The sequence below is a fragment of the Stigmatopora argus genome, chromosome 21 (assembly GCF_051989625.1).
Source record: "Stigmatopora argus isolate UIUO_Sarg chromosome 21, RoL_Sarg_1.0, whole genome shotgun sequence".
Taxonomy (NCBI): Eukaryota; Metazoa; Chordata; class Actinopteri; order Syngnathiformes; family Syngnathidae; genus Stigmatopora; species Stigmatopora argus.
This window is the reverse complement of record NC_135407.1, coordinates 12812066-12836989: the sequence shown is the minus strand read 5'-3', so window position 1 is coordinate 12836989 and position 24924 is coordinate 12812066. Positions and strand designations below refer to the sequence as shown.

General features: G+C 44.6%; 1 protein-coding gene across 9 annotated transcripts in view; it reads left to right on the top strand.

Annotated features, from left to right (window-relative positions):
* The window catches only part of top2b (DNA topoisomerase II beta), a 202255-nt gene that overhangs the window by 46551 nt on the left and 130780 nt on the right, over positions 1-24924 (top strand). For 8 of the 9 annotated variants that reach the window (XM_077589955.1, XM_077589960.1, XM_077589956.1 and 5 more), the window contains 5 exons: positions 4671-4772; positions 4859-4996; positions 5114-5176; positions 21297-21435; positions 22574-22731. In XM_077589955.1, coding sequence (XP_077446081.1) covers positions 4671-4772; positions 4859-4996; positions 5114-5176; positions 21297-21435; positions 22574-22731 — 600 coding nt within the window. The remainder of the gene's footprint in view (positions 1-4670; positions 4773-4858; positions 4997-5113; positions 5177-21296; positions 21436-22573; positions 22732-24924) is intronic. The other variant, XM_077589959.1, reaches the window with a different exon arrangement.

Here is a 24924-nt window from a genome sequence, read left to right as displayed (position 1 = left end):
TCACAAAAAAATCTATTCTACATACTACAAAAATGAATTCACTTTCATTTACAATGTCACTAAATTTAACCCTAACTGAAAACTAATTTGAAATGCTATGTTAATTGGCGAATGGCAGTTTTTGCACAAGCAAAATTAGACCAGATTCACAAATATCTGATATCTATATTTGAACTCTATCATAAAATTGGATATTCCCTATTTTCCAGGATGATTTATCAAATTGTTTGGCTTACAATTTGAAAACAACTTCAATAGTATATCACCAGCCCAATAAGAATAATGTCTATATTCATTTTACTCTACAAAAGGGAGACTCTTGTGCTTACAATTTTTGTTAGTTCCATTGTCAATTTTTTCAATGAGTAGAATTTGCAGTGGCATTCCGAATTTTGGCGCAATCTGCCACTTGATTTTTATAACAATTGAGTTAATCTTTTGTTTCAGATTGTGGAGCTGACTAAATATATTTCCTCATTTTTGGGGTCCCGGTTGAGTGTTTGTGGCTGTCAACATGTAATCCAAAGTTTAATTTGTGTGCCAAAATTCTCGCCTAATTGATAGATTTAGTTAATTCTCCCAATAGGGCTTATGTATCTATTTGGAAATCCTTATATCAAATTTGAATCCTTTATGTCAAAAGAATGTCCACACACCATCTTTACTCGCATATTAGCCGCTTTTGGCGGACAAACAAAAGATGACTGAATCAAGGGTACGGCTTGTATGCGCATAAAAACACGACTTGCAAAAAACTGCAATTTGACGGCACTGACACGATGATGCGACACAATGACATCACTACAAAATGGCCCCCATGTGTGCACCGTGACATCACGGCGCAAGCGAATGCTGATATGGTAATTTATTTCAAAATAGAGAAAATATAAACAGATAAAACGCTAAACAAAATTTATTTTGACGTCTATGAATGAAATTCATGAAAAAACTTATCTTGCAAAACGTTCCCGTCACTGCTCACTCGAGGCACAGCAATCTTAGTGAGGTCAGGGGCGCAGCCATCTTAGCGAGGAGGTCAGGGCACAGCCATCTTAGGGAGGTGGGGCGCAGCCATCTTAGTGAGGTTGGGGTGCTGCCGTCTACATTTCTTTTCGCCAGACGCGAGTGGCCTTGATTTTGAAATAAAACAAAATTCCACCTCAATTTTTTTTCCTTTTTATTTCTTGTTTGAAAGTGACAACTATTGGAGTAATATCAACCATCGAAATATTTGAGATATTTTGACATTGAATAATTTGATATTTCACATTTACAAAGACAGGCATATTAACTTCCTTATGATATTGACCCTAATAATGTGCTTTTGATTCATACAGTGTCTCAGAAATACCATTTGTGATGATTTTTCTGAAAATTTTCATGCTCACAATGGGGGACCTGGGTTCAAATCCAGATCGGTCCACCTGTGTGGAGTTTGGGGAGACAGAGGGAGACTTTTTGCTCGGCAATGTGCTCGAAACATAACATAAACAAATTTAAATGAACTTGGATTATGATACAGACTCAAAAATAAATGTAATCTAACCTTACTGTTGGGTTCATTCTGGGATGTTACTATATGTTCATTTGGAATTAATGGAATAAAGCTGAAAGGAAGTTTTATTAAGGGGATCTTGTGCAAATTTATAATATAGGGGGGAATGTTGGAGTAATCATTATTATAAATGTGTTTGCAATGAATATAAAGCCTTATAATATACATGCTTACTATATTAATCAATATATTTGCTTATTAGGAATAGTAATGCTCATCCTAAATGTGTAACTATATTAAACAATATAGTTATATGTGTTGATCGCTTTCAACGAAGACAAACGCTTACGCCAAGGTCGCTCTCCAGGACAGCTGGGTCCAGCGAGAGATACGAGTTCGCAAAGACATAAAACAATACACTGAGTCCTTGCTCCGAGGACTGATTACTGGAAGATACGCCTCAACCCTTTCCCCAGATGCAAGTTCGCAATGAAGATCTGTGAAGGACGCTTAAATTGTTGTTGGGTCAGCGGATGGCTATCAAGCATATTGTTTTAATTTGTGACGCTAGTTTGACGCTAGGTTTGCTTGATTATAGAATTGTTTTGTTTCTTGCTTACGCAATTGGATCGAGTCGATAACCTTGTAATTGTTTTGGTTTGAGGCCTTAAATGGGCAGGACATAATGCCACTCGTTAGAATAATCTTGTGGGGCGAGCTGCCGGATGTATTCTCTTCTTGCAAGAATTAAATGTGATGTGACTACAGATGCCTTTTTTATTGAAAGCTGAATTGGAAAAACCTAAGGATAAACATACAATTGGATGAACCTAACACTTACACTAAACTTAATTATAATTTTGTTTTACATTTTTATACCTTTCTTCTCCCGGTTGGCTCTATTTGCCCCGCCTCCCCCTGACTTTCAGCTGCAGCTAGAAGGAACCTATCAAGGGTTGTTTGCTTTTGTTTCCCTCCCTTCAAAATATTCAGAAAATGATGCACACAAATGTCTTTACAATAAGATATCGCACGGCCACTTGCCAACGAGAAGTAGTATATACTCTTCTCGTATTATCGAGCAAGCTCCGCCATTCAGCACTGACTAACGGGGGAAAAAACACTGAAAAAAATGCAACGCTCCGCCCAGGGCTCGTAGAGACATTACTACACGAGGGAGTTGTGGCGGGAAAGAGAGTGCCCATGATGTTCTTATGAGCAGCCCCTCGGTCTGCTGTATGCTCGTATATCAAAATTTGTCTCGTATCTCAGGATAAATATTTGCTCGAAATTTTACTTGTATCTCAAATTGCTTGTATGTCTGGGTACTCGTATGTCGAGGTATTACTGTATAGTGCTATGGTTATGCAGGTCACGGCCTGATGAAGCCAACAGAACCACATCATCTGCAAAAAGAAGGGATGTGACACATATCTCAAATCAATTTTTCACATAAAATGATCTAAGTACAAATTATCTCTACAAAACACCAAAAACTTTATATTACAATGGAAAAACATTTTTATTTGTTCTAAGTCACCACCTCACAAATTAAGAAATACCTATCTAGTGGTTATGATGTTCAATGTAAAAGCTGGATTGCCTCGACAATAATCTTCATACAGAGGAAGCAGCAAAACACGTGGTAGTTTTTGACTCCCGGCCGATGGAGGTTATCTGGGAGGGAGGCCCCATCCTGACCGCTCTCAAAATGGCCGCTGCCCGCTCCGCTTCCTTTGTTCTTGGCTAGCCCCCACCCTTCCTAAGAAGGGGGGGAGCGGACGGACAGAGCTAGCGTCCACGTCGAGGTCCCCAACCAGATACGCCGTCCGCTCGGTCGGTGATGGTATTTAATAGAAGTTAGGCAGAGACAAACTTTAGGCGGGAACACGAAAAGGGTGTGTTATATACAAAGTGATGACAGGCCTTGACCTGTAGGTGTCAGTAAAAATTCTATTCTAGTGACTTTAAATTCATAAGAGTGCAGAAGGGTGCAAGATTAAATATAAGAATACAATTCATATTTCACATTCAATACTAAAATTTAATATTATTCAGTACAGACAGACGGAAGCGTTTACCGTGGACTGCGGGGATGAGAGAGAGAGGACAGTAGAGAGACTTGACGAACGGCTTCATTCTCGTAAGATAGCCAAATGAGCATAAAGCAGTTCCGAAAATGAGAGAGAATTTAGATTAGAACACACACTTAAATGGGTGTAACTTTGTTGTGTTATAACCGAGGCCAAGGTGTTAATGTATTTCACCGCGGCTTTCGAGTCGGAACTTGTTTGCTGCCTCCCCGTGCCTCACAACCGAGTGTATCCCAGTTAAATTTTTTAAATTATCGTACTAGCGACAACTCGCCTTGAAGGGTTCAGCTGGTGTCTTTTTCAGATACTTGCTTTGCTTTCAAGTCCATGTAGATTCCGCTGTTTTTTCCCCGCAGATTATTGACTTAGTCACGCTGTCTCCCGCTAACTATCATATAACCATATTAAACAAAGGCTCTCCATCTTTTTATGAATGTCACTTGGCATCTTGGAAATGATGGTTAGCAATTCATTGCTCTGGCTTGCTTTGGACTCTTGCTTTTGGGCAGCAGGAATAGATAGATATTGTTTTTCCCCTTGGTTTTGCACTGATTAATGCTAAAAATGCAACCTGTATGGCTGGTGCTCATAGATATCTTTATGAGAGTGAAATGCGGCGAGAAAGACAGAGCGATGCCGTTCTCATAAGCAGCCTCTCGCAAACTCGGACACCCGGACGGCAGCATCGTGAGCAATCTTGGATGCACGTATCTCACATTTGTCTTGTATGAAAAAAAATCCTTGTATCTCAAATTTCTCGTATGTTGTGACACTCGTATGTCAAGGTATAACTACACATTTTTTGAAAGCAATGATACAAACATGATTATAAGAAATATTTCTCTTCAGTATGCAGATCGTTAGTCACCGATATAATTGAGTTCATTGTTGTTTTGTATGATGTTCACATTAGGGACAGTCTTTGGGGCAGGGGGTCCGGGTGCACCCAAACCCTGCACTCAATTAAGCCAGGTTTACAGGCAAATGTACTGGTTGGGGGAGCGGTCAAATATAAACTACAGTACAGTGTGTTGAAATATTGCTGTCAGAAACTGACAATTTATTGAAATGTTCTCTTCCAGGGTGGTAGGCATGTAGACTATGTGGTAGATCAAATTGTTTCCAAACTTATTGAAGTGGTGAAGAAAAAGAACAAGGCAGGAGTGTCTGTCAAACCTTTCCAGGTAGGATGGTACATGATTATAAGATAAATGTTCTATTTGTCACTTCTGATAGTAATCCTAACAGATATGTTCCTCTTATGGTGCAGGTTAAGAACCATGTTTGGGTATTTGTTAATGCCCTGATTGAAAATCCCAGCTTTGACTCCCAGACAAAAGAAAACATGACCCTGCAAACAAAAAGCTTTGGTTCCAAATGCACTCTCTCTGAAAAGTTCATCAAGGCTGTAAGTTCATTTACAAATTGCTCTCAACTTCTTAATTAATTGACTATTTTCCACATAATTTCAGCCTCACTGGGTGAGTGTTTGTCCCTTATGGTTTTGAAAAAAATGTATTTTCAGAGCTGCCAACCTCCATCGACCCCATTTCAGGAATACCCTTGTCCCACTTCGGAGTTTTCTGGGGTGAATGCGATTCACGCAAAATCGATATAAAATGTAAAAAAAAGTAGAACAATTAAAATCAAACTGTTATCATCATGTTTTCTATAATCCTTATAAAGCGTGATTTATGGGTGTGTGTGTGTGTGTTTGTTAAGATTCTCTCGCTATCTTTGTCCAAACCGTGCAACGTAGAGAGTTGAACTTTTATATGGTGGCCAGAAACGGTGTTTGAATTTCTTCACCTTCTCCAAGTGTGTAAACTCAACCTTTTTTTGTGAAAGCTGAAAGCAGAGTTTATGTATGAATCATTTTTACATGAGGTGCCCTAAGCGCACCGCTCGGCTGATTGGTCGTAACGTAGGACGCCTCTTCACGTCATTTTCTTAACATTTTCCGCCAGCGAGCTTCCAGGTATTCCCCGAAAAACTTTTTTTCCCCTGTCGTTACGGGAAGACTCGGCGAGACACGATGCCGCCGGCTGCACCGACCCAACTCAGCTGCAAGGTACGACGCCTTTCCACGTCATCCACAAACGCCACCCTCGGAAGAATTTCCACCAGCGAGTCTCCAGGCACTCCTCGGAACACTTTTTTTTGTCGTGACGGGAGCCATAAAACATCCACCCATCCATAAATCACGTTCCATCTATTCTCTAATCCTTATAAAGCGTGATTTACGGATGGATGTGTGTGTGTGTGCACCTGGAAACTCCCCTGAAAATGACCCCGCAAATGACGCGGAAAGGCATCCCACCCCACAACTACACCGGGTCAGCGTGTCGATCACCATCGCGTCTCGCCGAGTCCCTCCGCCACGGCAGGAAAAGAAAGTGTTCCGGGGAGCAGGGATAGATAAAGCATGATTTATAGACGGGTGGATGTTTTAGGTTAACATTCTCACACTACTTTTGTCGAAACCCTGCACCATAGAGAGTTGACATGGTGGCCAGAAACGGCGGTCGGATCCAAACCGTGCATCGTGGAGAGTTGACATTATGGTGGCCAGAAACGGATGTCGAATCCTAATAGAGTGATTGAATTTCTTTACTGTTGGAATAATGATTCAAACCTTTTAAATCATTATTAGTAATATTTAATTAAAAAAGGAAAAACATCTTTCAACAAACTCTGCCTACAACTTGCAAGGAGATGCAATGTGACGCCGTCTTAGTCCCCAGTGCATTCTGACGAGCGGAATACTCTTCGTTCCATTTAGCGGCACATAACCAAAACATTCAAAGGTAATCTGATTTAAACAATTGCATATGCAAAAACAACTGTCTCTGCTGTTTTAAACAATTGGATAAGCATGAAGGTTATAAAAACACTGTCTGTTTTTATCGGAACACCTGCGTAAGAATTTGCACAATAAGCAAAACAACGGCATTATTATTTGCACCAGTAAGCATAATAATTTCTTTATAAGGTAAACAAAGCAGTATTTTCAAATCTGCTGGAGTCTTCGTCATAACATTTGGTAGAACTGTCCGTAACGCCTTCGCCCTTGAAGAGTCGACTGTGCAGGAAAAAGTCCATCCCTTGACTTGATTTATAGCATATAGAATATTCCATAATAATTCTATCATTCCCTCCTTTTACTATATGTTTGTTATTCATTTTATGACAAATTCATGTATGAGAGGGATTTCACCGTTGGCTGTTTTAATTTTACCCGCTTAGGCTCTACTCGTTCGGCAGGTCTGAAAAGCAGAACACAAGATCATTTTCGTCCAATCCATCCTCGTAATTACCATGCTCCTGGAATTCACTGTTAGTGTCAGCACGTTTCTTCAGTAGGAGATATAATTCATGCAATTTGGAATTTGTAGGGGCAATCGCAGTGGTCATAAGTCGGCTCATCAAAGATCTTAAGCAGGGAATAATACAACACCCACATAATGTCAAAATCGTAGCAAAAAGGGCCACAAATTAGGCCAAATCATTATTAGTGAGGCCACAAATCTGTCAGCGGACATTATTCTACTCCAGGATGCTTTTCCATCTTGCGGTTTAGGGTCTGCAGGCCATCGTTGGCCCTGGTGTGGGACCCAGTGGGGGGCGTGTTGTTGAGTGCAACATTTTCAAACGTTGCATACGCCCCCTGCTCCTTCAAGAAGCATTTCAACCGCTGCACGATCCTGGAACGCCGTCAGACTAGTGGCTGCCAGTTGTTCCTTTATCGCCACAAATCCCTGTTCAGTATAATTTCCAAGTTTTTGGACATTGTAATGCAGGTAATTTATCCAATCAACATTTTTGTTTGGAGTAATTAAAAGAAAAATATACTCCCAACCTGCTGCGATCTGATTAGCCAACTTATACTCATCCTCGTGGATGCCAATCGCATCAATGTATCACCCTCTCTCCATGCGACGCCGTCGCGAGGGGCCCGCCATCATACCGGATTTCTGTGCAGCCAATTGTATCTCCTCTACTGTAGATGGAAAAACAGACACTGGTAATAGCAGTGAGACCAAGGCACAAAGTCCTGCTGTCATTTTGGCAGGAGTCGTATAATTTGTTTTGACCCCACCACCACCATAGGTCAGAACGTGGAATCAGGGGTGCAGTCTGTTTTAGGACGTGGGCACACCACGTCACATTTATCGCTCCCAGTGCCGGACCGTGCCCTGTGAGGACTAAGCAGGTAAAATGATTAAACGCGACATGTGTTGAAAAGTTAGGCTTGTCCTTTGCTGCCGTTGTAACTGGGTAGACATTATTCCATTTCATACATTTTGGGCTTACATCTTTTGTCATTATCTCCTTTACACAATCAGGGGTAATTTGCGCGGGTACTACTCTTAAGAGAGGTCGGCCCCCCATACATGTTATACAGGTTTGATACAGGTTTGATTTATAATAGCTGCATTTTCCATCAACAATAACCAATTATTTCTTACCGCCTCCCGTTTGGGAACTCCCCGTTGCAGAAATGAATTCTCTGGTCATCTCAGATTTTAATTTTACTATGGCGGATCCGGGTGTTTCCATCTCCGACGACCTTCTTACCCATGGACTTAGGAAAAACGTCAGACAAAGATTCACAAGTTAATTTGTCAGTCTGAATTATGATTTGTAATGCCCCACCGTATGGGTTAATTTTATCGAAGGCCTGATGGTTTTTTGCACACGTGTGTCATCCAAGCTTGCCAATCTAGACCAGTTTCTGCAACAAGGTTTCCCCAATCTGTTTTAGGACTGTTATGTACCACACATATTCCATGTGTATCCTTTGAAATGGATACGTAGCTTTTGTAGCTTGACATAAGGGGGAATCGCCCGTGTTTTTGCCATATATCATATAGATTGAATATATAACCTCCCCCTTTTTTGAGGCATGAAATTTACCATGACTCAAAATGGCAGCCCTCCCAGATAAGTCTTTTGTTTTTGTTTAGTCCCCCAGGTTCCCAAAATTTCCCATTGCAGAAATCAAAAAATTTCATTTGGCGAAATTCTTTTCTTTTTGTTTCTGTCCTACTCTGCCACCGCCGTCCTTGAAAGGCTTATCAGCGATTTCAGAAATATTCCACCTTGATATTAGAATATTGATATATCTTGAAGAGTCGACTGTGCAGGAAAAAGTCCATCCCTTGACTTGATTTATAGCATTACTACTTATTGAAAAATGTTTACAACACATATAGAATATTCCATAATAATTCTATCATTTACCTTCTTAAGTGTGTAAACTCAAGCTTTGAGCCAGAAACGGCGGTCGGATCCAAACCATGCATCGTGGAGAGTTGACATTATGGTGGCCAGAAACGGATGTCGAATCCTAATAGAGTGATTGAATTTCTTTACCTTCTTAAGTGTGTAAACTCAAGCTTTGAGCATTTAAAATTATTATCGATGAATATGCCTGGCCAGAAATATGTTAGCTTGCTGCTCTCTTGTGGTGGCTTTAAGCATTACACTCTGTGATGATTCCTGAAATCCATACTTTCTTCAAGCTTCCGTTTAGTCATTCCCGCTTGAAGTTAGTTGCATGAACTACGCAACAGCACCGCTATTGTGTGAGTATTTATTTTCGTCAGATTTTCACTTTGGTTTACAATGTCTTATAAAAAATAACACCCAAACAGTGCTTAAATAGGTAAAATTCATCAGCCTTTCTTTTGACATTACCGTCACTTTTCCACACTTATTCCTAAAAGGCATACTCTTGCTTCTGTATATATTATACATTCCTTTTTTTACATACTTCGGGTTCGGTGCAGCCTCTGCCGCGGAGGTCAATACACATCGACTCATCATGTCTATTCACGATAACATGCCCCGCTTGACCATCACTGGCTGCAGATGATTACGTGATATTGCTTGGCCAATCGGTGCTGTGAGGAATTAATATATGTTGAGATTTTAAAAAATCACATTTTATTTTACACTAAAATCAGGTTTCTTTTCCAGTTACTACCAACTTTTTTTGCTCAAATGTGACATCTACTGTTGGAATAATGATTAATACCAGTAAATCATTATTAGTAATATTTAATTAAAATTGGAAGACATCGTTGACATAACTGATTACAACTTGCAAGGAGAATTCACTCATAACGCGCCTTCGTTCCTGAGCATTCTGACGTGCAGTATACTCTTCTCTGTATTTAGTCGCGACATACTGAAAACATTTTATGTAATCTGATTCAAAACAATTGCATAAACTAACCGAATAACACCCTTAAGGTCAAAAACAACTGCTCATATTACATCGAAACCAAAACACCTTCGTAAGAATTGGCAGTATAAGCATAATAATTTCTTTATAAGGTAAACTGCCGACGTCCCAGTCAAAGCAACGTATGAGATCCTTCGTAGATCTTCATTGCGAACTTGCATATGGGTGTCTGGGTTGCGAGGTCTATCTCCCAGTAAACAGTCCTTGGAGGGTGAGGTGTTATGTCAACAAGCTGGAGCCAGCAGGGTGACCTCGAGTTTGCCCCAGTTTCAAATTAAAGACACTCTTATACAAAAGTAATTAAAATGCATACATCTATAATATTATCCAGAATAACCCCAACATCTACCTTATTATCTTTTTGCGCAATGGGGAAAGTACCGTACCAATATCCATTGAGAGTGCAGTATGATTCTTGCTCTTAGCTTATTTGACTGACCGACAGGCCACTGTTCCCTCTAATTTTTAATTTTTCTGGGCATACAGACAACCTCCCTGAGCCACACAGAGGACCGGTGTGCGCGACATCATAAATGCTTGCGATGGGCACACACTGTATCACACCTGCCAAAAGCAGGTGCATGGAGACTCCCCATAATTAAACTAGTCATAATAACATTTAATGATTAATACCTATGAATAAAACATCTTAATAAATGACACTAGAATACAGTCATACCTTGAGATACGAGCTTAACGTGTTCCGGGACTGAGCTCGTATGTGGATTTACACGTATCTCAAATCAATGTTTTTGTCAGGAGCGGCCCGTTTGTCCCTCCTGGCTTGCCGTCAGGTCAGAGCATCTGCAAACAATCTGTGATTACCTCCTGATGTGGGTATTTAAGCGCCACGCAAATGATTAGTCATTGTCGGATTGTCCTGCATGATGCTGCGCAAATTCCTGCGTAGATTCCATTGCCATGCAGCCGCGTGGCAACTAAATCAAAATGATCAGAATGAATGGTAGCGTTACCCTTCTCCTCGGTACCACTTGTTCTCCTGTTTCCGGTTTGGGTTCGTTTCCGTTTCACAAGTCCTTGTTGTTTTGTAAAGTCCCTTCTAAGTTATTAAAGTTGTTGTTTTGAAGCTAATTGCCTCATCCTCACCTGCTTCCCCACGACTGGGTCCTAATCCTTTCCCGATCGCGCCACGACATCGTCAGAACGATCCGACCATCATGGACCCAGCAGAGGAAGCCATCAACGCTCTCGCCGCCGCTCTCGTCGACGCCAGCCACCCTTCTCGAACCCTACCGACCATATGGATTCAGCGGAAAGCTCCCCAAAATCTTTTAGGGAATTTATAATGACTACAATGTGGTGTGGGCATCTTAGAGACGTTCTGGCAGCGGAGGAGTCCCGACTAGGAGGTAATTCTGAGCCTCCAACCACCTTTAAACCGACCCTTCGCTCAGCCCGTTGCACCGGGCTGCCAGCACAGATAAGTCAGAATACCCAAGGTCCGACACCCCCTGTTCATCGCCCGAGTTATTTGAATTCAAACTCCACCGAGTCTTTTCCTCATTGGAGGGAGAATCTCCAGCCTCCATCGGCCCCGTTGAAACGCCACATCTATGTCGGTTGGGACTGAATTTTCTGATGGTGAGGACGACCAGAAGCTAATTGATTTGTATGCTGGAGATTCGGACTCGGACAGTGATTTTCTCAGTCGATTCGGACTCCGATACACTCCACCAAAGGACGTTGACCCCTACTCCTCCGATAATCCGACCTGGATTACCCCGACCAGCATTCGCCGTGTCGGCTGGCCATCTACAGTGGACCACCGCGTGGCGGTCGGCGGGGAGGCTCAGGTAGGAGTTTTGAACACTGCCCGTCTTGTCTTTGTGGGGAGGCGCAGCAGCGAGGTCTTTCACCGTGTCAGCTGGCCATCTACAATGGGCCACCACGTGGGGGCTGGTGTGCTGTGCCGTCCTCCCAGAGGAGGCGGCGAGCGCTGCGCCGCAGGGAGAAGCGGGAGGGCCTGGACGCTCGAGCCCCTGATCAAGCTCCTTGCTCGCCCTCGCCCGTCCAAGTTCCTTGCTCGACCTCGCCCGTCCAAGCTCCTCGCTCGACCTCGCCTGTCCAAGCTTCCCATATTCCCATGCCTAAGCCACGAATCAGGTTTCCCGTGCCCGCTGGGCCGCCAGTCGCACCCGTGCCAAAGCCACAAACCAGGTTTCCCGTGCCGGCTGGGCCGCCAGTTGCACCCGCGCCGAAGCCACGAACCAGGTTTACCAGTGGGGCCGCCAGTCGCAACCGTGCCAAAGCCACAAACCAGGCTTCTGGTGCCGGCTGGCCCGCCTAGTTCCTGCCCGCCTAATTCCTGCCTGCCAAGTTCCTGCCTGCCAAGTTCCTGCCTGCCTAGTTCCGGCCTGCCTAGTTCCTGCCTGTTGCCCGCCCAGCTGTTGCCCGCCCAGCTGTTGCCCGCCCAGTTCCTGGCTTAGAAGCGGCAGCGACGCGCAGGCGCCCCTGGATGAGGGGGTTGGCGGCGCCCCTGGACGAGGGGGTCGGCGGCGGCGAGAGCGACTCTCCGGCGCCACTGGACGAGGGGGTCGGCGGCGGTGAGAGCGACTCTCCGGCGCCCCTGGACGAGGGGGTCGGCGGCGGCGAGAGCGACTCTCCGGCGCCCCTGGACAAGGGGGTCAGCGGCCCCCCGAGCAGCCAGGGTAAGGTGCCCGACAACCTTTCTAAGATTCTGGTGTCTGTTAAGGGCAGGGGGCTTGGCCAGCACTTAAAGGACCAGTGGGGATGCCTGCCGGCTACTCCCACTCCTCTCCAAATGCCGACGTGGACGCCCGCCGGATAGGCCTCTCCTACGCCTCGTCTCAGGCCGGCGCGGACGCCCGCCGGATCGGCCTCACCTACGCCTCGTCTCGGGCCGGTGCGGACGCCTGCCGGATCGGCCACCCCGAAGCCTCGTCACCGGCCGGCGCGGACGCCCGCCGGACCGGCCACTCCCACGTCTCGTCTCGGGCCGGGGCGGATGCCCGCCGGACCGGCCACTCTGACGCCTCGTCTCAGGCCGGCGCGGACGCCCGCCTGACTGGCCACCTCGACGCCTCGTCACCGGCCGGCGCGGACGCCCGCCGGACCGACCACTTCCTCGCCTCGTCTCAGGCCGGCACGGGCGCCCGCCGGACCGGCCACTCCCACGCCTCGTCACCGGCCGGCGCGGATGGCCCCCGGACCGGCCACTCCCTCGTCTCTTCTAGGGCTGGCGTGGACGCCCCCCGGACGATGTGAACGGTTCTTTTTTCCCGGGCCTGTGTGTGGTTTCTCTAGGTACTCTAGTTTCCTCCCACTTTCCAAAGACCTGCATGGTAGGCTGACTGGACACTAATTTGCCCCTAGGCGTGAGTGTGAATGGATGTTTGTCTCCTTGTGCCCTGCGATTGGCTGGCCACCAATTCAGGGTGTCCCCCGCCTCTGGCCCGAAGTCAGCTGGGATAGGGTCCAGCACCCCCCCCACAACCTTAGTGAGGATAAAGTGGTTCAGAAAATTAGATGAGACATATTAAAAAATAATAATATAATAATAATAATAATGATAATGATGATGATGATGATGATGACGATGACGATGACGATGACGATGACGATAATAATAATAATAATCGAACATAGGCTGTGTCATCATACCCAGCTGCGTATGACGAAATTGGTAGTGCTTCTCCATAAGGTGCATTTTCCCGGCAAAAGACAAATAAGTGATAATTTCAGACTCGTTGGCATTCTTCCGTGACGGATACATCGCATCACCCCCCGAGCGGATCACTTACCTCTCACTCTCTCACTTACCTTCAGTCAGCCAGTAGGAGGCAGATCACCGCCCAACGTCTTTTCATGTTACCTCACCCCGAAGTTATTACACAGAAGGGATTGTGTGTCGTGTTACCGCAAGTTTAGAGTCCTGATGGATGTGGGAAAAAAACTGTCTTTAAGCCTATTTGTCCATACTTTGTGAGACCTGTAGCGTCTGCCAGAGGGCAGCAGCTGGAACAGGTTGTGACCAGGGTGGTATGGGTCCCTGACAATGTTTCTGGCTCTGCTGAGGTAAATGAGGGCTGGCAATGTCTTCCAGTGAGGGCAGAGAACAGCCGACGATCTTCTGAGCAGTGTTAATCACTCTCTGCATGGTCTTTTTGTCTGCTGCCGTGCTTCCAGCGTACCACACTGTGATGCAGTATGCCAGGATGCTCTCCACAGTGGCTCTACAGAAGGTTACCAGAAGCTTAGTGTCCAAGTTGTTTCTCCTGAGTACCCTGAGGAAATGGAGTCATTTCTGGGCCTTCTTCACTGGAGGGTTGGTGTAAAGTCGTATGTGTACAGGGAGTACAGAAGAGGACGCAGTACACAGCCTTGAAGGGAGCCAGTGCTCAGTGTAATGGAGGAAGAGAGGTGGGGACCAAGTCTAACAGGTTGTGGTCGGTTGGTTAAGTTCTTTATCCAGCAGCAGATGGTGGTAGAGTTTGTCAGTCAGAATGTCCGGTATAGTGTTGAAGGCTGAGTCAATGAAAAGCATCCTCACGTAATTCCCATGGTGCTCCAGGTGGCTCAGTGCTGTGTGTAGAGCTATGTCGATTGCATCCTCAGTGGAACTGTTTGCTCTATGAGCAAACTGGTGAGGCTCAACTGAGGGAGGGGTTGTATATACTTAAGATGGCGGCGCGCACTGACGCAGCGGCTTCAAGCTCTCCAGTTCGGTGTCGTTCGTTATCTTACAGTCGCCAGGATTTACTCACTATCCGAAGGATATGCGATACATCCGATTTCTTAACACACTCTCCGGGATCTCCGTGGCTAGCCAGCCCACCAAAAGCACGTCGAAGGCGGCGAAGGGACAGGAAACAGAAGCGTGGATGCCGGGCGGGCCTTGCTGCTAAGCTGAAACAACAACCACACCGAGCTCCGCTTCCTAGTATCCTTTTGACCAACGCCCGATCCATCACCCACAAAATGGATGAGTTGGAACTTCGTATTGCTACCAACAGCTTTGTTAGAAACTGTAATATTATTATCATCTCAGAAACGTGGCTACACCCGCATATCCCCGACGCGGCGGTATCGCTAGCTAGCCGAACGCTTTTTCGCTTCGACCGTTCAAAAGTATTAACAGGCAAAAGCAAGGGCGGAGGACTGTGCATGTATATACATAATGAATGGTGTTGTGACAGTAAAATTATTGACACTCACTGTTCCCCGGATTTAGAGTTATTAGCAATACGATGTAGGCCCTATTATCTACCAAGAGAGCTTAACGTCGTCATAGCAACGGCTATCTATATACCTCCGAATGCTAACGTTAACACGGCACTTAACCTCCTGCTAACGGCTGTTAACAAACAACAGCTTGACCACCCCGATGGAGTTTTTATTGTCGCTGGTGATTTCAACAAGGCGTGTTTAAAGACTGTTTTACCTAAGTTTATTCAATACGTAAATTGTAATACTAGAGGAGACAAAACTCTTGACCATGTCTATTCTAACATCAAACACGCTTATAAAGCCACTTCCCTCCCTCACCTAGCTGGATCAGATCACCTCTGCCTATCTCTCACCCCCGCTTACACTCCACTCCGGAGGCAAACAACGCCACAAATAAAGACAATAAAAACTTGGCCCGACAACGCACTCTCTCAGCTGCAGGACTGCTTTTCCCGCACCAACTGGGAACTTTTTGTACACGACAACCTCCAGGACTACACGGACTCTGTACTTTCTTACATAAAAAACTGCATCGACAACGTCACTATAGATAAACGAATACGGGTTTTTCCTAACCAAAAACCCTGGATGACCAATTAGACACAGGCACTCATCAAATGCCGTAATTCCGCCTTTAGATCAGGGGACAAGATAAAATATAGCGCTGCCAGAGCTGAGCTGAAAAGAGGCATTAAAAAGGCCAAGGCAGCATATACCAAAAAAATTGAGGAGCACTTCACAGAAAATAACCCAAAGAAGATGTGGCAAGGAATACGACATATTACCAACTACAATAACAATAATATGTCTGTTAATGCCGATGCCTCACTAGCGGAGAATTTGAACCGTTTCTTTGCCCGCTTTGAGACTGACAAATCAGACCCAGTCTCAACACCCCCACCACCACCCTGCAGCAATACACTGACGTTCCGGGAACAGGAAGTGAGACTGGTAATGCGGTCTGTGAACACCAGGAAGGCTGCGGGCCCAGACGGAGTACCTGGGAAGGTGCTCAAAGCCTGTGCTGACCAGCTGGCTGGAGTCTTCACAAATATTTTCAATTGTTCCCTGCAACAATCCATCATTCCATCTTGTCTGAAATCTGCCACCATCATCCCTGTCCCCAAAAAGCCAACCATTGGCAGCATGAATGATTATAGGCCTGTTGCCCTCACGCCTGTGATCATGAAGTGCTTTGAAAAGTTGGTAGCCCGCCATATCAGGAATACAATCTCTCCCTCAATTGACCCTCACCAGTTTGCTTATAGAGCAAACAGGTCCACTGATGATGCTATTGCCATTGCTCTTCATACAGCACTGAGCCATCTGGAACACCCTGGGAACTACGTGAGGATGCTCTTCATTGACTACAGCTCACCCTTCAATACCATAAAACCGGACATTCTGACTGACAAACTCTCCCACCTTGGACTATCCTCTTCAATCTGCTGCTGGATAAAGGACTTCTTGACCAACCGACCACAGACTGTTAGACTTGGTCCCCACCTCTCTTACTCCATTACACTAAGCACTGGCTCCCCTCAAGGCTGTGTACTGAGTCCTCTTCTGTACTCCCTGTACACCTACGACTGTACACCCACCCACCAGTCTAACGCCATCATCAAATTCGCTGACGACACCACTGTGGTCGGACTCATCTCAGGAGGGGATGAGTCGGCTTACAGAGATGAGGTCAACAATTTGTCTGCGTGGTGCTCGGTGAACAATCTCACACTGAACACCACGAAAACTAAAGAAATAATCTTGGACTTTCGCAAACACGGCACAGATCTGGCCCCACTCCTCATAAATGGAGTATGTGTAGACAGGGTCCAGTCCTTTAAATTCCTAGGGGTCCACGTCACGGACAAGCTCTCATGGTCTACAAACACCACGGCAGTGGTGAAGAAGGCTCAGACACGACTCCATTTCCTCAGGGTACTTAGGAAGAACAACTTGGGCTCCAATCTTCTGAGAACCTTCTATAGAACCACTGTAGAGAGCATCCTGGCGTACGGCATCACAGTGTGGTACGCTGGAAGCACGGCGGCAGACAAAAAGGCCATGCAGAAAGTGATTAACACTGCCCAGAGGATTGTCGGCTGCTCTCTGCCCTCACTTGAAGACATTGCCAGCCCGCGTTACCTCAGCAGAGCCAAGAACATCATAGGGGACCCTTACCACCCTGGTCACAATCTGTTCCAGCTGCTGCCCTCTGGCAGACGCTATAGGTCCCACAAAGCTCGGACAAATAGGCTTAAGGACAGTTTTTTCCCCACATCCATCAGACATCTAAACTCGCGCTAACATATCCCCCCTTCCCTTCTGCGGCATATGAATAGATGTTTGGTTGGTGATCTGCCTCCTACTAGCTGACTTGAAGGAAGGTAAGTGGCAGACAGTGTGCGGTAATCGAGAGGTAAGCGACCTGTATCCACAACAGCGGAATGACAAATTACAAGTCCGTAACTTACACTTATTTAGGTCTTTTGCCGATTAAACGTAGCTTATGGAGAAGCACCATCAATTTCGTCACACGCAGTTTCTGCGTGTGATGACAAGTAGGCTTTTGTGTTGTGGTAATGACGACATGGCCTATGTCCGATTATTATTATTATTATTATTATTATTCCTGATGTGGCGGGCGACCAACTTTTCAAAGCACTTCATGATCACAGACGTGAGTGCAACAGGCATAAAGTCATTCAGGCTGTCAATGGTTGGCTTTTTGGGGAAAGGGATAATGGTGGCAGATTTCAGGCAGGATGGAATGATGGATTGTTGCAGGGAACAATTGAAAATTTTTGTGAAAACTCCAGCCAGCTGGTCAGCACAGGCTTTGAGCACCTTCCCAGGTACTCCGTCGGGGCCAGCAGCCTTCCTGGTGTTCACAGACTGCATTACCAGTCTCACTTCATGTTCCTGAAACTACACTGTACTGCTTCAGGGTGGTGTTGGGGGTGTTAAGACTGGGTCTGATTTGTCAGTCTCAAAGCGGGCAAAGAAGCGGTTCAGTTCCTCAGCTAGTGAGGCATCTGCGTTAACAGACATTATTGTCATTGTAATTGGTAATATGTCGTATTCCCTGCCACATCTTCTTTGGGTTATTTCCTGTGAAGTGCTCCTCAATTTTCTTTGTATGTGCTGCCTTGGCCTTTTTAATGCCTCTCTTTAGCTCTGCTCTCGCAGCGCTGTATTGTACCTTGCCCCCTGACCTGTAGGCGGTGTTACGGCATTTGATGAGTGCCTGTGTCTCCTTGGTCATCCATGGTTTTTGGTTAGGAAAAACCTGTATCCGTTTATTAACAGTGACATTGTCCGTGCAGTTTTTGATGTAGGAAAGTACAGTGTCCGTGTAGTCCTGGAGGTTGTGGTGTTCGAATAGTTCCCAGTTGGTGCGGGAAAAACAGTCCTGCAGCTGAGAAAGGGCATCTCTCGGGCCAAGTTTTTATTATCTTTATTTGTGGCCTTATTAGCCTCCGGAGAGGAGTGTACGCGGGGGTGAGGGACTGGCAGAGATGGTCTGATCCAGCCAGGTGAGGGAGGGAAGTGGCTCTATAAGCAAAAATCCCATAAATCATTCATTCATTTTCTGGACCGCTTTTATCCTTAGGCGGGTAACGAGGGGAGTCTCTCACCTGACTTCGGGCACGAGGCGGGGAACACCCTGAATTGGTGGCCAGCCAATCGCAGGGCAAGAGGATACAGACAACCATTCACCCTCACACTCATACCTAAGGGCAATTTACAATGTGGTTTTCGTCCTGGCCATGGAACAGTGGATCTGCTCTACACCCTCAGCAGGGTCCTCGGGGAGGGAGGGCATGGGAGTTCCCCCAACCAGTCTACATGTGCTTTGTGGACTTGGAGAAGGCATTCGACCTTGTCCCCCAGGCAGTTTTGTGGGGTGTACTCCGGGAGTATGGGGTTCCGGAACCCTTTTTGACCGGTGTCAGAGTCTGGTCCGTGTAGCTGGCAGTAAGTCGGATCCGTTTCCAGTGGGTGTTGGACTCCGCCTGGCCTGCAATATGTCACCAATTTTGTTCATCACTTTTATGGACAGAATATGTAGGAGCACCCGTGGCGTTGAGGGGTTCCGGTTTGGTGGCCTCAGTATTGCATCCTAGCTTTTTGCAGATTATGTGGTTCTGTTGGCTTCATCAGGCCGTGATCTCCAACTGTCGATGGAACGAGTGTGAAGCTGTCAGGATGTGAATCAGCACCTCCAAATCTGAGACCATGGTCGGAAAAAGAAGGCTTACCCTTTCCGCGTCAGGGATCAGGTCCTTCCCCAGGTAGAGGAGTTTAAGTACCATGGGGTCTTTTTCACGAGTGAGGGAGGGAATGGAACGGGAGATCGACAGGGGGATCGGTGCAGCGTCTGCAGTGATGTGGACTCTGCACCGGTCTGTCGTGGTGAAGAAGGATCTGAGCCAAAAGGCGAGGCTCTCTATTTACCGGTCGATCTACATTCCTACCCTTATATATGGTCACAAGCTTTCGGTCGTGACCAAAAGAAAGAGATCCCGGACACTAGCGACTGAAATGAGTCTCCTCCGCAGGATGTCCGGAGTCTCTTAGAGATAAAGAGCCGCTACTCCTCCGGATCGAGAGGAGCCATACGAGTTGGCTCGGCATCTGATTAGGATGCCCCCTGGACGCCTCTCGGGCCAACCTCGGACACACTGGGGAGACTATGTTTTCAATGCCTTGGGATACTTCTGGAAGACCTGAATGAGGTGGCTGGGGAGAGGGAAGTCTGGGCCTCCCTACTGATGCTGCTGTCCCTGGGACCCGACTTCACATAAAGCGGGAGAAGATGAGATGAGACATAAGCTTGATTTCAATTATTGCTGCCAAAGGTGGGACAACCCGTTATTAGCTTCAGGGGGTAATTACTTTTTCACAGAGGGCCAGACAAGTTTGAATTTTTTTTCTGCCTTGGTAAATAAAATCATTTCAAAACTGCATTTTCTGTTTCCTTGGGTGGTCTCTTTGTCATACTAAAATTGGTTTGATCATCTGTGTGTGATAAATATGCAAAAAATCAGGAAGGGGGCAAATACCTTTTCACGGCACTGTACCTGTCAACCTTGGCCAATTGCTCCACTTATTAATGATTGCAATTCCCCTTATTAAGCGATAATAAACCATACAAATGCAAAGTGGCACATATTTGCACTATTAACACAGTACGTCTTGCACCTGGAAATAACCATTTTAATTGCTGTTTTACAAGCTCCAGTATCACACAAAAATTCCAATTGAATTCCATTCATGAAAAATGTGATCCCTGGTTTAACCATTTCAAATGCCAATGTTTTCATTAAATTTAGCTCAACATCCTTGTATTCAAAGTCCCCACTCAAATCATTTTGAGCAGGCATGCCGGCTAGTCATGCCGATTAGGCCTTATATATATATATATATCAGGTGTCTCAAACCGATTCCGCCGAGGGCCGCAGTGGGTCCTGGTTTTTGTTCCAACCGATCCAGTGCCGACATTTTAACCAATCAGGTGTCTTCTAAAATAAGTAGCACCTGGCTGCAATCAACTGATTAACTGATTACACTTGCAAAAGGTATCCTCTTGTTGAGTTGGAATGAAAACCTGAACCCACTGCGGCTCTTTGAGGACCGATATATATATATATATATATATATATATATATATATATATATATATATATATATATATATATATATATAACCTCTTATGCTTAGTGCATATTTTAACCTGCAGGTTTATTATTGTATACATTTTAAGCTGGCCAGCAAACCCATATTTGTTTATCCATAAATTTAACCCTTGAAGCGCTTTGATTTTCCCCATTTTGTAGTAAGTCCGTGTGTAATTAGGTAGTAACTTTCTTTTCCCCCTTTGTTTGTTTTCCTTAGGCTTATCTTTATTTTTATTACTCTTCAGAACTACACACGCAACCCACGCACGTATACCCTAGCCTGATATACCGTCGGCGTTATATTCGTGCTTACCGGCCCAAGCACAGGACACTCCGAACTGCCCCCAGTTTTATAGACTCATGCTCTGTCTTTTCACCTGTCAGAGACTAGTATTCACAGGGTTTTAAAGTTGTCGTCCCCAGGACGCGAGTCTCATTTCTCAAAATGGACCTTCACATGTCAGGGGACTCGTATGTCAAGGCATTACTGTACTGTTTTATTGGTTGCTGATTGCTAACCCAAAAAAACAAAACAAAAAAAATAACTTGATTTTCTCTGTCATTTACAGGCAACCAATTGTGGGATTGTTGAGAGCATACTCAACTGGGTGAAGTTCAAAGCTCAGACACAGCTTAATAAAAAGTGTTCATCTGTAAAGCACAGCAAGATTAAAGGCATCCCCAAGCTAGATGATGCCAATGATGCTGGTGAGTTTCGAGTACAAAATTATTTAAGGAGGCAATAAAATTATATTCCAATATTGTATCATTGTGTGCGTTTACGTATATGCATTTTGGTTGATTTCTGAGCATTTTGTGGGCTTTATATCCTGCTGCGAGGACATCTATCTTGTTCACTGAAATGTGTTGCATCATGAAAAAAGGTGCTTTATGTTTGCCTTCATGTATGTGCAATTATGGAATATTTGCAGTGCCCATGTGGGGACTGAGCTATACAAAACAAATTAAAATTACCTTTGCATCACAATACATATTTTGTTGCAGTGATGATGGCAAGTGGTAGAGGAGCTAAATATTTACTGGTCCAAGACCAATTTTATTGTTTCGCTAGTGAAATACTTGGATTCTGCTTCACTGAGAACTGGGGTTGCAGTCCATAGACTGGATGAGGTCTAACGAACAGATTCAGAACCGATAGCATTTTGTGTGCGCTTGTTAACACAGTGTGAGGAGGAACACAGCCAAAGTGGAAATTTTGCTAAATCTTACTTAATTTTAATAGTTTTTAATTTTACGGTGTGAACATTACAAATTATATTGACGCCATGCAATGCATGATACACATTGTGCTAAAAAAAGAAAAAGAAAAACAGTCATGCCTTGTCTATTGTGTGCCACTTCTTTAAAACATTATCGTTGGCTCGTGTTTCAACTAGAGGTCGACCTACCTAAAAAAAAAAATGGCCTTTTGCCGATATATATTTTTCAAACATTGGTGATGCAAAGCAGTTTTAAAAAACTAGTTTAGTCAACAAAAGGCCTTCATGATACCGACTATTACCACTAATACCTAGTACGACTAATTGTAGTCGATGTGTTTACAAAATCCAGTACGGTTAAAATTATAAACAAAAATCATGTTCCCAAGGGATCATGACCCACTATTTATTTATTTAGAGAATTTAAAGTTTCTTAAATTCTCCCTAAAAATAAACTCCCCTAAAAATACAAAAAAATCAAACAGTAATCTGAAAAATATCAGTGATTTTTTTTTTAAACACATGCATACATACATACACACATAAATATAAATTGTGGAAATAAGAGTTACTGGTATTTTGTCAATGCATACAATGACAATATTTTTTTCATGTGAATATTAAAGGTGGCAAACACTCTTCAGAATGTACTCTCATCCTGACTGAGGGCGATTCAGCAAAATCTCTCGCTGTGTCTGGTCTTGGAGTAATCGGTCGTGATCGCTATGGTGTATTTCCACTAAGAGGAAAGATCCTAAATGTTCGAGAAGCAACCCACAAGCAGGTATGCATTTAACTGAATCTATTTCTTCTTGAACATGTACCGTATTTTGACACCTATAAAACGCAATGTCTGATAGGGCACAGCACGTGCAAAACTAAGTTTGATGATGCTTTATTGAGATAAAAGGTACACTGATATAAAGAGTTCGGCGTTCAACATGCTAGGCTCCACTGTCAGTCACAGTTGTGTATTCCGGGAACTTGATTCCAGCTTTGACGAAAGCTCGAACAACAATGCTGGCCGACACTTGAGCCCAGTCATCCACATTCCACTGTAACTCGCAACATGCATCACTCCCAAGCCTTTGATTCTCCTCGGTGTTATATCGACATTGACAATTCATTCCAAAGCGTCGCGTGAGTAACTCGTGTGATGCTGCCTGCCCGAGCTACTGTGTTGGCCATCCGTTAGCAATCCATTAGCAAAGGTGTTAAATTGTGTTCGATCCATGGCTTTAGTCCATTTTGCAAGCGTTCACACCCATATTCTGTGGTCATTCAGGTCAGGCATTTCCTCTGTATAGCTCTAATATGCTGTTTCTTTGAGTATTGAGAATGTTTTTGAGGGTTAAAAGCGCTGCGAGCACACGGAAGTCAGAACCCTTGCCACTCCCCTGGGATGTTTTGAATGAATTTACTGTAATGCTTGAAATGTGTGGGGAGGCTATTTTTAGGGTGAATGTCCGCTGGGTTGATCGCAACAAGTAGCGTTCCGGCTAGAAATAAAAACAGTCACGGCCATACAAAAAATTAATTCAGTGCACAGACAAGGCGCACCGACCGATTGGGCTCATCGACCATTTTATAGAATATCTTAGACTTTTAGGTGGGAAAATACGGTAGTTTGAACTTTCGTCAAATCTAAAATCTCGATTACGAAACCCCACAGCGACAACGCTGACCCTGACAATGGGATAAGACCCTGCATTGTTGCCGAACTCTTTCACCTGGCCGAACTTTTTATGTACGATACCGAAGATGAGGACAGATTTGTAGATCTTTGAATGCTTTGACTTATATTATCGCGAATACACATTACATCAATAAAACAAAATCAAACTCTGTTTTGCTCCCGTTGCCTTTTTTAAAACATACGCTGGTATGCTAACATATGTATCATGCTAGCACAACCCTTGCAGCGCGTCCTTTGAAACGAAGTGCCTTTTCTATGGGCAAAACACAGAAATTGCACCCACAACTGAGACAGTGCCCTTTCAGTTGGTGTGCCCTATAGGTGTGAAAATATGATACTTGTATGCGGGATCTTGTTGTTTAAGTCACCACCCCCAGCTCGTTACCATAGGTGAAAGCTGTAACTTAATGGAGAGCTACCTATTTTCTTTTTTATATTTTTTGCGCTGAATTTACTTTAACCTACAGGTACACATTTTCCTTATTTCATTAAGCTGGCCAGCGGAGTCAAATTCGGTCATCTATAAATTTAGGTGTTTAATTCTCAAGGCGGACTGGTTCTCAACAAATGTTCCAATCCTTACACACGACACATTGTTCCGGGCTATTATCATTAGCTGATTTACTGTTGGATTTACCCATTTTGGAGTAAATATAAATACAACCCATATTGACTATACCAACTTTGTACTGGATCAGAGCAGCAAATTCCCCATCCTATTGTTTTCATTTGGTTATTACCACACACAACACAATCATACACTCGAAGTTTAAGTACCCACCAGTGCAGGACACTGGCGCTCTCTTATCAGTTTTATAGACTAATACTCTGCCTGTACACCTGCTAGTGACTAGTATCCACAGGATTTTCGTCGCCCTCCCTTGAATGGACATTCATGTGGACGCTTTACTCACCTGAGATGTTTTCAACTCTTTCTGATAAGTCGTCAACCTCTGGTACCCAGGTGCAGAGCCAAAGTCTAGCCCATTGAAAGGTTCTTAAATGCCGTGACCACGGTCTTCCCAGATGTTGACTGAGCCCCTTGATTCCTTCGGTATATTGACTCCCAGCTCAGAAGGCCCAATAAAATGTCAGGTTCGCCATATGACATTCCCAAATTCACGCACAAATAACGAAGAAAAGACTGTCTTCTGCAATTTTCACTTGCAAGGAGAACGACCGCTGAGAGAGCTTCCCAACTCTGTTCTGACCTTACACGTTTTCTGTTGTTTTATTAAATTTGAGGGCCCTGATTACAATGTACGTCTCAACAGGGGAGGG